The sequence below is a fragment of the Patella vulgata genome, chromosome 3 (assembly GCF_932274485.2).
Source record: "Patella vulgata chromosome 3, xgPatVulg1.2, whole genome shotgun sequence".
NCBI classification, from domain to species: domain Eukaryota; kingdom Metazoa; phylum Mollusca; class Gastropoda; family Patellidae; genus Patella; species Patella vulgata.
In genome coordinates, this window is record NC_065881.2 from 7,416,357 (window position 1) to 7,430,713 (window position 14,357).

A 14,357-nucleotide genomic window follows, 5' to 3' on the forward strand; every position below is an offset into this window, starting at 1 on the left:
ATTTATTGTAATTTAAATAATTTAATAGAATCTCTAATTATGTACATAACTATAAATATTTATTGTAATTTAAATAATTTAATAGAATCTCTAATTATGTACATCATATCAATAAATATTTATTGTAATTTAAATGATTTAATAGAATCTATATTATGTACATAACAATAAATATTTATTGTAATATAATATCATCTCTATTATGTACATAACAATAAATATTTATTGTAATTTAAGGTTAGCTATCATAAACATCTACAGGTTGTTTCTACTTTTGTGGTTCACTTTCGTCCAGTTTCTGTATATAAAAAGAAGATGTCAATTAAAAATAAACACATGCTGTATTATAAAAAATCTTTATAATAAAACGTTCATCTATGTCAGGAAATTATGAACCATCCTTTCCATGGAACTTTGGAGTCGCGGTGACTCAGGCTCGCTAGGAACATGGGAATCGCGCGACGGCTCAGTAAAGAAAATGTTGGCTCGGGCTCGCAAGGAACATGCCGAGGTCGCGGTGGCTCAGTGAGTGAAACGTTGGTTCACGCTCGATAGGAACATATGATGGTATAGTAGACTGTATGACGTATACCTGTCTTCGTTAGCCCACTCGATGCAGAAAAGTAGGCTGTTTTATTTTCTCTCATGGTTTTTTTTTTTTTTTTTTTTTAATGGTTAGCACGTGTGCGCTGTATCATAAGATCTGTCATTGAGTTAACTGGCGTGGTTTCTATTCCCCGGTTGTACGTGACACGGAGTAGGTAGGGTCGCCTGTCCAACCTCGTGGGTTTTCTCCCGGTCCTCCAGTTTTCTCCTACGCGCAAGCGAATTATTGAAATCAAGTTGAACCATGTGTTAGTCCCGAAATGGCCTACTTGGTGTCGAGTGGGCGTTAAATCCCATCTCTCTCTCTCTATTTGTTAGTGCTGACATTAAGTAAATTTTATGCTTGGACGCATTGGGTGCAAACATAATACATACTTGCATGTGGTCCCGTGTACGTGATTCTAGAACAATCAGGGGAAATAATCCATAATCGAACTCACTCGACAACTCTATGATATAAACATAAGTTTTTTCTAAATCGCAAAGAATTGTGAACTGTAGAGTGTCCACAAACAAATGTTAATGGACGCCCAGACGGACAGGCGCGACGTCATAACACCTCCACATGGAAATAATGGGGTATAAGAATTTCAGTCATATTCTGTTTCTTTATATCCTAAGAATATGCAAATAGAAAGAGATATTGCATACTTTAATGTCAATAATATTATTTCTTAAAATGTCTTTTTGTCTCACCTTATTTGCCATAAACACCTCCGAGGCCTCCCATACCAAGACCTCCCATCATCATAGGGTTGTACATTCCACTCATCATACCAAGTCCACCTCCATACATACCCATACCACCCATCATGTATGGATTGTATCCTCCCATCATACCCATACCTCCCATCATACCAAGTCCACCCATCATTCCCATACCCCCCATCATGTATGGACTGTATCCTCCCATCATACCTAATCCACCCATCATACCTAATCCGCCCATCATACCTAATCCACCCATCATTGGGTCTACTCCAAGAGCAACAGTAGCTAGAGCCAGACAGAGAGCGAGAGATAAGATGGTGTTCATGTTTTGAGTTGATTCTGAAATTTAAAAATTAAATGAAATGAAAAGGGGTTTAACGTCCTACTGCTTTACTCCGATTGGGCTCATCCCATCCGAAAGACTAGACAGTTGTCCTTGCCATGTTCTCCGTCCTACACCACTGACATTTAAAATTAAAAATAAAGGAGATTAGATAAATAAGCAACTTTGGTCTTAGGAGTCGTTTAAATATAACGGGGGCTGATTCGAGTTCGATCATGGGTTGTCAGTGACGTAGGACGGGAGGGAGGGGGTATCGGCTGATAAGGAACAGTGTCTAGTCCTTCGGATGGGACAAAACCCCGAGGCCTGTGTGGCAGTTGGAATTTGATATAAGCGTAGACCGTAGCGCCGCTGTCCGGGCTTTATTGTTAGTATAATTTTAATTTTAACATAATTTTAAAATTACAAAACTGTCCTCTGCCATCCAATTTTCATTTATTTTAAATAAGCTAAATATAAACCCATCGTTGGATATTCAAACATAGGTGAAATTGAGTTTAAAGTCCCGGTACGTCATTTAGCGCAATAAAGGAGAAAGAGAGAGAAATATGGTTTAACGTCCACTCAATAATTCGCCTTCGCGAAACCGGAGGATCTGGCAAAACCCACGAGTTTGGCCAGACGACTTTACTCCTTGTCACGTACAACCACCAGGGAATCGAAACCACGCCAGTTGACTCAATGACAGAACTTATGATACCCCCACCCCACCCCACACACACACCTTTTAGTGCTACAGGAATCAATTTATACAGTATGCTGAAAGATGAATCTTAGTCAAAAATAGTTCGGTTGCGTTCAGTATTTACTTTTTAACGTACTACTGTTTTGCTTCAACTGGGCTAATGAAGACGGCCATACGCCATGCTATGAGGTAAACTTTGCCCTAATCTTATATCGAAATCCAATGGATCCTTTACGTGCACGCCAATGTATACAAGGATCCTCGTACCATCCGAACGACTAGACAACTGTCCTTGTAAGGCCTCCGTATTGCACCACTGACAAGGAGAAACCACGTCGGAAAGTCCCGTTGAACTTTCTCGGCCAATGCAGGGATCGAACATGCGACCTCCAGGCTAGCGAGCCAGCTTCTTACACACTTAGCCCGTGGCTCCCTCTTCTCCGACAGGGCTAATGAAGACGGGCATACGCCATTCATTGTGCTATAATATCGAATTTCAACTGCCACAAGATCTTTTACGGGACCTTGGTTTTTCGCCCATTGTCCCATGTCAAGCCCTCAGTCAAGAACTACGCCAGAAAAAAATCCATATAAACTCTCCCGGCCAACGCTGGTATCGAACACGAGCCCTCCAGCTTAGCGAGCTAACGTCCTACCCACTGAGTCACCACAGCTCCCTTGCGCTAATGAAGACGGGAATCCGAACATAAACAATACATGTACTTATAATAAAAATAGATTCTTTTTACCTGGTGCTTTGATCTGAGATATCTTGTTAAGAATAATTTCTGTTGTGAAGATTTCGTTCAAGTCGTTTGTTTTTATATAATTTCTTCCGTCATGGTTCATCCGACAAAACACGTTCGTAACAGATTTAATTGACAAAATTAATTTAATTAACATTAATAACATGACAACTCAGACAAATGAGATGCTTATAAACTGACACATTTTCTATTCATTACGCCATTCTTATTTATTATTTTAAATAAATGAATGAAGGAATGAATGAATGACCCCAAGGCGGGTCATACACAGTACCATATTAGTGACTTAATGTAATTTGAATTAGATGAGTTGTCGTATTGACCCCTGTATAAGACCCATGTACAGGGAAGTGTAATTAGTATACCAATTAAAGGTAGTATATAAATATAGGTATATTTGATAAGATAAAAAACAGTTTTCTACAAGACACCTTCGTGTAAACATCTACAGGTAAATACTAATTAATAATCTGATTGAAATATGGATCCCATTTCGTTGGTTTTTTTTATAGCTCATAGTTTTGTTTTACTTGTCTTCGCTAGACAAAAGAGAGAGAGAAATGGGGTTTAACGTCCACTCGACACAAACTAGGTCATTTCGGGACTAATATATGGTTTAATTCTATTTCAATAATTCGCTTGCGCGTAGGGGTCTTTAGCAGTGGGAGGAAACCGGAGGACCCGGAGAAAACCCACGAGGTTGGACAGGCGACCCTACTCCTTGTCACGTACAACCGGGGATTCAAAACCACAGTTGATTCAATGACAGACTTTATGATACAGCGCGCGCACGCTTTCTTTTTTCCCTTGTAAAATGTTTATTCACAGAAAGTATATACATTATAATATTAACAGCATTTTATAACATTCTATTCACAGTGAAAAATATTAAATTATGTATATACAGGCAAATCTAATATACAGTGACAGTAATGTACAGTGTACAATAAGAACAAGTATTTTTTGTTATTTATAATATGTATAGAATAAGAGACAAGTATGTATAAAAGAGTAAAAAGAATAAATAAAATATATTATGTACAATTAAAATCTATGCCTGTCATATACGCAATTATAGAAATAGATAATTACAACGTTTTAGGTGCGGCCAGTATCAATGACAATATATGTTTTCGATTACTAGTTATAATTCTAAATGCTACAATTATTACATTATTTGGTGACTTTAAACATAAATGAAAACTATTGTGAGTAAAAGAGATGAATTTAGTTAAGGATTTACAAATAATTTCTTAAAAACAGGTTAACAATATGATTTCTAGTATGAAGGTTTTTGTGTGTTAGATCCACAGTGTCTAACAGAAAAATAAGCTTTAAAATTAAAATATAGTCTTAAAAGTTATAGGAATTAACATATTTGGTGACTTTAAATGATAATAAAGATATTATAGACAAGAAAAATGTTTATACTTAAATAATTGTTAAGAAATTCTGATGAAAAGGTTTGCAATAGCAAATTCTCATGTTAAATTTTTTGGAGGGCTGGATGAACAAGTTTACTATGGGGATATAGGTATCTTTGAACTGGATAGTAAAGGCTTGTGATGCTGACACAGATTGAGTGTTTATGTCTGGATGACGGGTTGTAAAGTGGGTCACAATAATAGTAAACTTGTATCATGATATTATATTTATAATTCAAATAACATGTATATTTTTAAAACAATTGGATAACATAGACAAATAAAAAGTTATATATGATTAGAAAGTTACGGAGAAAATGCTTCAAACAATTTTATTCCATGTTGCAGTTTAAAGAGTTCTGGATGTACTAGTCTACAGAGATTTATGTGGTAGCATTATACCTGGATAAAAGAGACTGTTGAGTATTTATGCAACTAGGTCATTCTCTGCGCAGACGGTGAAGATTCGTCTGCTACTAAAGGTGGCTTGTGGACTGAATTAATCAATTGTAGATACATCAGGTTATACATAATTTAACTTCATTATTTTCTATATATACAAGATTTGGTATACATATTAAATCATTAAATTTCTGTTCTTTTAAATAAAAATATAGGTATTGAAAATGATGTTGTAACATTGTTATAAAAAGTTTGAAAACATTTACAATTTTATCAGTCTTTAGAAACATATTTCTGCGTTTAATTATGGCTAGTCTGGCAAAGGATAGTAGTAGAATTAAAATATTATTCTTTTTATTACCCTTGATAGATTGGACACCGAACAACAATATTTTATTAAAATAGACAGAGCTAAATCCTTCAGGGTAGAAATTAATTAATATAGATTTTAGATTCTTAATAAATTCTGAAACTTTTGGACAATTAAGAAGTAAATGCTGCATATTCTCTATATCACTTAAACAGAGACAACACAGAGGACTATCAATAGTTTTATACTTGAAGAGTTTCTCATTTGTATATATAATGTTATGGGCTATTTTAAAATCATTTTCTATACATTCATTGCTTTTTAAGTAAAAACCTATGGATTTCCATACATTTTTCCAATCAATATCGTAATTAAGCTGATTCCAAAAATTTATGCTAGTGGGTTCTTTATAAAATTTCTTTCTTAAAACATTATAAAAGTGCTTAGATGTACAATTTGTAATTGGTACATAATCATCATTAGTTTGTATATGAAGAATAATATGTTTATCAATCACATGACTCTCTTTATTAATCAAGACAAGCCAGTCATTTGGTAGGCATGAACATATGGTTTTATAATATTTTTCAATCTTAACAATATCAACATCATCATTATTAATGGTAAATAAATCAATTATATGAATTAAAGGGAGCAGACCTGGTATAACACAATAACAAATATCGGAGACTTTTACAATCTTATTGCTAATAAAGATGTCATAATGGAGAGGCTTATTATTATACAATATAAAGGGGTTATCAAACAATGGTTGGTTTAAAATGTCATTATAACTTAATGGTGGTCTCCTCGTATTATTATTAATGTTGTTTCATGCAATTAAGATAGATCTATAGAAGTCTGGTATATGAAGTAAACCACTTGAAATAGGTTTTAATGCAAAAATTTCAATATCTATATTCATGTTGTGGTATGAATTAAGGAAATAAGTAAAAAGGTGCTTTCATACAGCATGAAAAGTAGTATCATTGTATTTCTTTAAAACATTTAATCTGAAAGCATCTTGTCTTAAAACAAGTTTGGGTATATTTAGACCACCTTGATCATATGAACCTATAATGGTGGAACTCTTGACTTGAGGTGTTTTATTAAACCACATAAAATCTTTTATAAATTCTTCAATTTTTTTAATAATATAAGAAGGTATATTCAAGACTCTTAAGGGATACCATAATAAGGACATACATAATGAATTAATGACACAGGATTTTCCCATTAGGGTAAGTTTCCGTTGAGACCACATATTTAGAATTCTTTTAATTTTATTTAGTTTGGTATCCCAGTTTTTATGGTTACATGCATTGGAATTTGATCCTAAGTAAATACCTAATATTTCGATGCATTCATAGATAATTTCAACTTGTACAGGGAGTGAAACATGTTCATTTTTAACAGATCCAGTTGGTAGTAATTGGGATTTTTCGACGTTGATTTTCGCCCCAGAGGCCTTGCAGTATGGTTTTATCTGTGAAAAGGTTGTTATAATAGAATCAGTGTTTGATAGCGTAAGGGTGCAATCATCTGCATGCTGGTATAGGAGGGATGGGGTGGGTGAACCTGGTATACATATTCCTTTTATGCTCGGATTAGATTTTATAAGGGCATTGAGAGGTTCTGCTGTAAGTACGTACAAAAGTGCTGAAAGTGGACAACCCTGTCTGACAGATCTGGTTACCGGGAAAGGGCGAGATATATGGCCGTTTACTTTAACACTACTGTACGTATATATTGGAGTATAGTATTTTAACGTGGTCAATAAAACTATCACCAAAATTAAAATGTTTTAGTACAGTAAAAATATAGGAATGTGAAACTCGATCGAAAGCTTTGAGAGCATCAAGTTTTAAAATGTAACATGGTATATTTTCAAAATCAACATAATTTAAAACATCTCTTATCGAAGCAATATTATCTGAAATATCACGACCAGGAATACATGACTGATCTGGAGAGATAATAGTATTAATAATACTTCTAAGTCTTAAGGCTAAAATTCTAGAGTAAATCTTATAATCAACATTTAATAAATTTATAGGTCTATAATTTTTCAGATTTCTTTTATCACCCTTACCTTTATAAAATAAAGTTATAACACCATGTCTCATAGAGCGAGACAGCGATTTACTAGAAATAATATGATTTAAGATATACAAGAAAATAGGACCTATTATATACACTCCAGAAGTGTAAATACCAGCTTACTGTCAAACCGTCATTACCGGGGGATTTCCCTTTTTGCATACCGTTTAGTGCTATATTTACGCTTCGTGGAGTGTAACAGGTCGGTCACATGACCTACTATTGACTTCGCTTAGTGTACAGTCAACGAGATCACACAGTGTCGTCTGCTCGTGTTTATCGTCTGCTTCAGGATCGGCAGTGTACAATACTTTATAATAATCAGCACATGTATACAAGACATTACTAGAATCATCAATTAAAATATTATCTGAATCATAAATACATTTAATTACATTATTCTCCTGGTTTTTCTTCTCAAGATTTAGAAAGTAAGACGTACATCTATCAGATTCTAAGGCGTTTTTGGATTTCGATCTTAACATGGCTCCTCGACATTTTTTTAGTTTCAAACTCTGATAGTTTACTTTCTAAATCTTGGATTACATTTTGATCAACTAATATACCCTTGGACTGCTTTTCATACAATATTGTTAATTTATTATTTAAATCCCAAAATTCTTTTTTCTCTTTTTGATTTACTTTGCGTGCAAATAAAACTGACTCTTTTTTAATAATATATTTAAGGTTGTCCCACCAAATTAGAGGATATTCTTTGTACAGACTACAGTTTAGTTTATCATTAATTATTTTTTTAATAGTTTCCACATAGTTAATGTTGTTTAAAAGCGTGTTGTTTAAAATCCACATACCAGGACCCCTGTCTACCTCATTTAAATCAAAAAGTAACGATACCAAACTGTGATCGGACAATTTTGTATGAGTTGTCCATATATTTATGGTGTGTGTTTTTAGTGGGTGACTAATCAATATATAATCGATCCTGCTCATTCGTAATGACCCGTTCACAGTTTGTATCCTTGTAAATTGACGCTTTTCTGGATATTTATCACGAAATATGTCACACAGGTTATTTTCTTGTATAAAAGTTTTAAAAATTACAGTAGAACTAACATTTGTATACATATTTTTACCTCTGACTAGTTTAGGATCTATTACATCATTAAAATCACCACATATAACATTCATGCGATTTATATCAATAAAAGAAGAGAGCACGTTATAGAATTCCCCCCTATCTTTATAATTATTAGGGGCGTATATAGAGAATACTGATATGTCTTTATTGTCGCATTGAAAATCTACTCTAATTATTCTACCCTGATTGTCTTTAAATTCTTGCGTAATGGAATTTTTATAGGTGTTTTTGAACAGAATGGCAACCCCCCGTCTTTTATTGTCTTGAAAATTATTAAAAAAGCACGGGCCGTCCCATAAATCGGCAAAAGATCTTATAAACTCATCATCCCAGAATGTATCTTGAATACAGACTATATCATAATTGAAGCTATTCAAATATGCGTAAATGTTTTTAATTTTGAGTAAATCGCGGAATCCATTTACATTGGGAGAAGCTTTTTTAGGCATGTATGAGTTTGCGTTTTGAGGATAACATTTTCATCTTTAAAGCATATAATTTATATTTTAATAATGGAATAGTCTTCTAAGAAATATTTATATTAATTGAAAATATAAAGTCATACTAACTACTAGTGTAAATATTCTTAAGTATATAATAATAATCATTACTCTATCACAGTGGTATAATAGTCTGTAATTGATTAGATTTGTATATAAATAAAAGAGACACTGCACTCTGTACATAATCTGACATGTAGTTTGCGGTGGATATTGGGTCACTTTAAACGACAAGACAGAAGCTGTATAAGCATAGCCTCGCGGTGTTGTCAAAACATAAACAAACAGTCGGTATGTAGTCACGTGATTATTACCTTTATAGTTCCTACAGCGTGCTTTATTATTAAAAGTGCAGGAAATTATAAAGTTGTCCCATAAATAATGATCAAATACTTGATTCTCATCAACGAGAATAATATTTTTACATTTATTGACATACACATACATATTAAAGTAGTTTAAAAGCACAATACATTCAGAAATAGTAGAGTTTATGAGGATATTTTTAGGTAGAGTTTCAGCACCTCTAAGACTATTAATAAAATTATTCCTGTACACTAGACCGTGCCATAGTTTAATAATTTTTAAAATAAATTCGTTGTCCCAGCATAAGGTTATGTTCTGGAGTTTTCTTTGATCTCGTAGACCATTACAATTAACAGAAATTACTTTAATAGAAATTATATAATATAAAGATAGACGGGAAATTATATTTAAAGTACCGTTATAGTTGAAAATCAGATCCGTCTCTCGCGAGTTAAACCCGTTGTTGATTTTACTTCCCCTCTGTGCTGTATAAATAAATCTTGACTGGAAACTGATGGTGGACGTTTTTGTGCATTTTCAGACTGTTGGTCATGTTAGAGATTATATCTAGACTCTCTTCTCCTCGCTAGTTGTTCAAGGCGTAAATTTGAAGCTGGTTTATTATGATGGGTTAGTTGTATTTTACGTCCGCTTCCACCGAGGTGATATCGCAGACAATGACGTGTTATGTGTACAAGGTGCATTAATTTACAATGTGATTAGTGAGAAATAATAGGATGATTAGGTTTTCATATATATGTACATAGGACAATAAACAACAGTAGGATAACATGTGCAAAGGACGAAACAGGTGCCAGTAGACATTTACAAGCATGCGATTTGACGCAACAGACATGGACAAAGACGGACATTTTCACAGACATAGACATATTATGTACATATATATATATTTTGGGTCGTTTGGGTTGGTCTGGTCGTTCTGTCCGGTAGAATGGCAGGGCGGTGCAACTCTACCTTGGGGCTTTGTTGGTGAGTATGAGTCCTGGTCCATTCTTCCTTCCATTTGGGTATGTTGTCCGGTATGGTGGCGTTGTTACATCTTTATTTATGTTATTCATTCCTTTTATTGTTGGTTCTCTGAAGGAAGAATCCAGCACCTGGTTTATTACTGATGTAATTTTTTAAATAGTTCTTTCGTAGGGTTTTATTGTAGTCAAAGGTTGACTTAGCCAATCGCCACTCATCTTATTTATTATTACCTTCGGCCTCATATCTTTCGGTTGTTTCAATATCTATATGCTTGTTCTCAAAAAATTCACTGTTTTTATTGTCACTGACTAATTCGTTGACAGGATCAATTTCAGTTTCGCTCACTCTGGTATCTGTAGTCATTTCATTATTTTCTATAATCATTTCTCTTTCATTGTTTTCACTATCAGTCTCTATCTCCACAGTTTCTTTAACCTGAGTATCGTTCACACCTGTACTTTCATCACACTGACAGCTAACATATCCACAAGTTTTACACTGTATATTAGACTCACACTGACAACTAAATAATCCACAGGTTTCACATTCCTTTTCACTACAATTTCTACGCGTATGTCCTAATTTTTGGCACTTATAACACTTAGAATCTGGACAGTTTTTTACTTCATGGTCACTTTTTAGGCAGTTAAAGCACACTCTCGCTTGATTATCATGCTTGACGTAAAAGGAACGCCCGTCAAAACGAGTGGCGTATGGCAAGCTAGCGACCTCAGGAGGAAATTTAACTTTGACATACCTTGTACCGTCTGCTATGTTCCGCTCTGTAAAATCGTTCTTTTATCTCGCTGACCGGGGTTACATTCCATACTTTTAACTTATCGAGAATTTCTACATCTGATATATAATGGGGAATATTCATAAATGACAATCATTATACGGAATCCAACATAACTCACATTTAAAGTTTCTCCTCCTATAACTAATTCATTCTCCGTCAATCTAGATAGTAAATCCATAGAACTTAAAGTAACTAAAGCAAAATATATAGATCTGTATTTTAATCAAAATGTTTTAATTAATTAATGTACCGGAACTTTAAATACTTGGAATATTAGAATCTGAAGGCAGCGCGTAGAAGGCTTTGTGGGTAGTCGTGGTGACTCAGTGAGTAAGACGCCGGCTTGCCAACCAGAAGGTCTTGGGCTCTTTGGCAGACAAAGTTCTTAGGGATGTTCCGGTGCAGTTTATCCCTTGTCAAAAATCTCGTGTGCACATTGTCGTGCACGTAAAAGTTACTAAAAGAACCCTTGGCAGATGGATTTCGATATAAGAGTTATCGGCGCCGATTTCCGGGCAAAATTTCCCTCATAGCTGAGTCTCATGGTATCCCCGGTGTTCTTGTTCAGTTCTACTCCACTATCCACTATTCACGGGGGAGACAGACTAAGACTAGTAATTAGTGCGAGTTATAAATAGACAATTTTTCCCTTAATTTTTTTCTCCCCTCTTTCTGCATTTTTTGGTTGACTTTTTGGTCTAGAATTGGAGAAAAGGGATCAAATTTGCAATTTCATAGCAGTTTTGGGTAATACTGATGATATTACAGCGGAGGGATAGGGGGTGTAAAGTGTCTTTCTGCAGAGCAATCATTGTGTCGGAAGTGAGATTTTCACCCCAGTCAACTTCAATTCCGCGTAGCAAAAAATCTAAATGGTCCACCCCCTACAAAGTTATGATGATGAGATTGCCAAATGTTGTCCCCATTGTGCCTATAAAGATTGGAACCAACGGAATGTTGAGCAAAAAGCTACAGCCTGTGATGTTACAGCCATTTAACACTGAAGTCAATGGGCAAATAATTGCTAGTCTGAGTCCTCATGGGGGAGACACATAGTCAAGTTGTCCGCCCTTGATACCTATGCTATCAACCAATCAAAAAGTATTATATATAGAAAGCGAGTGGACGAATGTTTTCCTTAGATTATGAGAAAATGAAACTAGCTTGATTCACTTTTCTTGTACCCTCTGTCTCCTCGGATTTAGATCCTTATAATGTTCAGTGGATGCCAAGATAGATTTTATTTTTTAGAAAAAGATATATCTAATTTTTTTTCTAATCGAGGCCGATGAACACCTTTATTTAAAGGAGCTAAATCGCTAACATTTGGGACCTAGAAATTAATAAAAGTGGGTCGCAACGCATATAATACTGTAATATGAATGTATATAAACTGATTTACATTCAATGGTTTCCGTTTTTACTCCAATTTCAAATCAGTTATGTTCGGCGAAATAAGCCAGCAGTCTCAATCGAGTGCAAAATTCTAGCGTCTGGTTATTCCAGTCTACATACGCCGTTCGATTTGGTGCAATGTGTCTAGCCTCGTCCCTCGAGTCTCTTTTTACAACTGGGGCTGAAGCGCATTATGTTACACGATTCGTGTACCAATGGTAAAATGTTTATTTTGTCTTAAATATTGGATATCAAAAGCCCATCTTATTCCTGTAAGATCACAACATCAATGTTGATTTAATTTGACAAATAAATCGTGTTTTCAATGTTGAAGATTTTGGATGATATTCTCTTAGAGACTTAGCTACTTTAAGTTTACGATTTTGTTTTCATTAAATTTCAGCATCAACTCTAAAACATGAACACCATCTTATCTCTCGCTCTCTGTCTGGCTCTAGCCACTGTTGCTCTAGGAGTAAACCCAATGATGGGTGGATTAGGTATGATGGGAGGATACAGTCCATACATGATGGGAGGTATGGGTATGATGGGTGGACTTGGTATGATGGGTGGTATGGGTATGATGGGAGGATACAATCCATACATGATGGGTGGTATGGGTATGTATGGAGCTGGACTTGGTATGATGAGTGGAATGTACAACCCTATGATGATGGGAGGTCTTGGTTTTGGAAAATAAGGTAAGTGAAATAGAAATCCCCAGCTTTGACGACGGCTAATAAAATTAGGATCCAGATTAAGGTTTTCTCGTGGGCGAATATTTCGTTTCGTTTTTTTTATATTTTCGATGGTCTCTACTATTGTAAACCGATTCCCCGGCTGTACGTGGTACGTGGCAAGGGGTAGGGTCGCCTGTCTAACCTCATGGTTTCCTCCCACTGCTAAAAACCCCTGTGCGTAAGCGCATTATTGAAATAGAATTGAACCATATGTTAGTCCCGAAATGACATAGTTTGTGTCGAGTGGACGTTAAACCCAATTCTCTGTCTGTCTCTTTCCAATGTGTACACCGCACCCTCGTTAGTATTACCAGCAGCAAAAACGGTTGAAAGGGGTAAACGTTATTTATTATTTTCAGAGCCTAATTAACAGATAGAAATGACAGATTTATTTACCAAGAATTGTCCACCAGGTTAAGATAGTACCAAAATAGATTTAGTATACTTGTATACTGATGTATAGTGATAGTACCAGAACAGATTTAGTGTAATTGTATACCGATGTATAGTGATAGTACCAGAACAGATTTAGTATACTTGTATACTGATGTATAGTGATAGTACCAGAACAGATTTAGTATAACTGTATCCTGATGTATAGTACACTTTGTATTTGTAATTGTATAAGTACCAGAACAGATTTAGTATAGTATATGTATTTGTAATTGTATAAGTACCAGAACAGATTTAGTATAACTGTATACTGATGTATAGTATAATTTGTAATTGTATAAGTAGTATAATTGTATACTGATGTATAGTTAAAATTGTAATTGTAGAAGTACCAGAATAGACGTAGTGTAATTGTTCCCTAATGTATAGTATAACATGTATTTGTAATTGTATAATTACCCTTGAAATTGTCATTTGTATATTTTTTTAAGGTTGAATTACAATCTGACTACAGCATCGATCATATTCCGTTTCGTTGTTTTTTAACTAGGCGTGCGCGCCCGATGAATAGTAGGGGGTCGGGAGACCTAAAATGCTCGAAAAAAAAAATAATTCCCGTTTATAAACTATATGTATTCTTTATCCCGGAACGATGGCGTGCACGTAAAAGAACCCTTTGAATTTGGGATTCAATATAAACGCACTCTATGGTGCGTCGCCATTAGCCCAGTCCGAGCAGAACAGTAGGACGTTAAACTCCATTTCATTTCATTTCTTAAAAATTACG

At 34.8% G+C, this 14,357-nt stretch overlaps 1 protein-coding gene and 1 long non-coding RNA gene across 4 annotated transcripts; one reads left to right on the plus strand and one right to left on the minus strand.

The window, feature by feature from the left end:
- Positions 1 to 210: 210 nt before the first annotated feature.
- LOC130012148 (exodeoxyribonuclease-like) lies at positions 211 to 8,960 on the minus strand. The gene is made up of 3 exons (XM_056099459.1): positions 3,095 to 8,960; positions 1,303 to 1,656; positions 211 to 298 (listed from the first exon to the last, which is right to left on the minus strand). Exon 1 carries the CDS (start codon positions 8,894 to 8,896, stop codon positions 7,796 to 7,798), a length of 1,101 nt encoding a protein of 366 aa, XP_055955434.1. The 5' UTR covers positions 8,897 to 8,960; the 3' UTR covers positions 211 to 298; positions 1,303 to 1,656; positions 3,095 to 7,795.
- LOC126815978 (uncharacterized) lies at positions 4,925 to 14,102 on the plus strand. Of its 3 annotated transcripts, none has more exons than XR_007678156.2 (3): positions 4,925 to 5,058; positions 12,841 to 13,138; positions 13,537 to 14,102. It is a non-coding gene; the product is annotated as an uncharacterized LOC126815978 (long non-coding RNA). The 3 variants fall into 3 exon arrangements; XR_007678155.2 differs by lacking the exon at positions 4,925 to 5,058 and adding an exon at positions 9,745 to 9,883; XR_007678154.2 differs by lacking the exon at positions 4,925 to 5,058 and adding an exon at positions 9,891 to 10,243.
- The last annotated feature ends 255 nt before the right edge of the window (positions 14,103 to 14,357 follow it).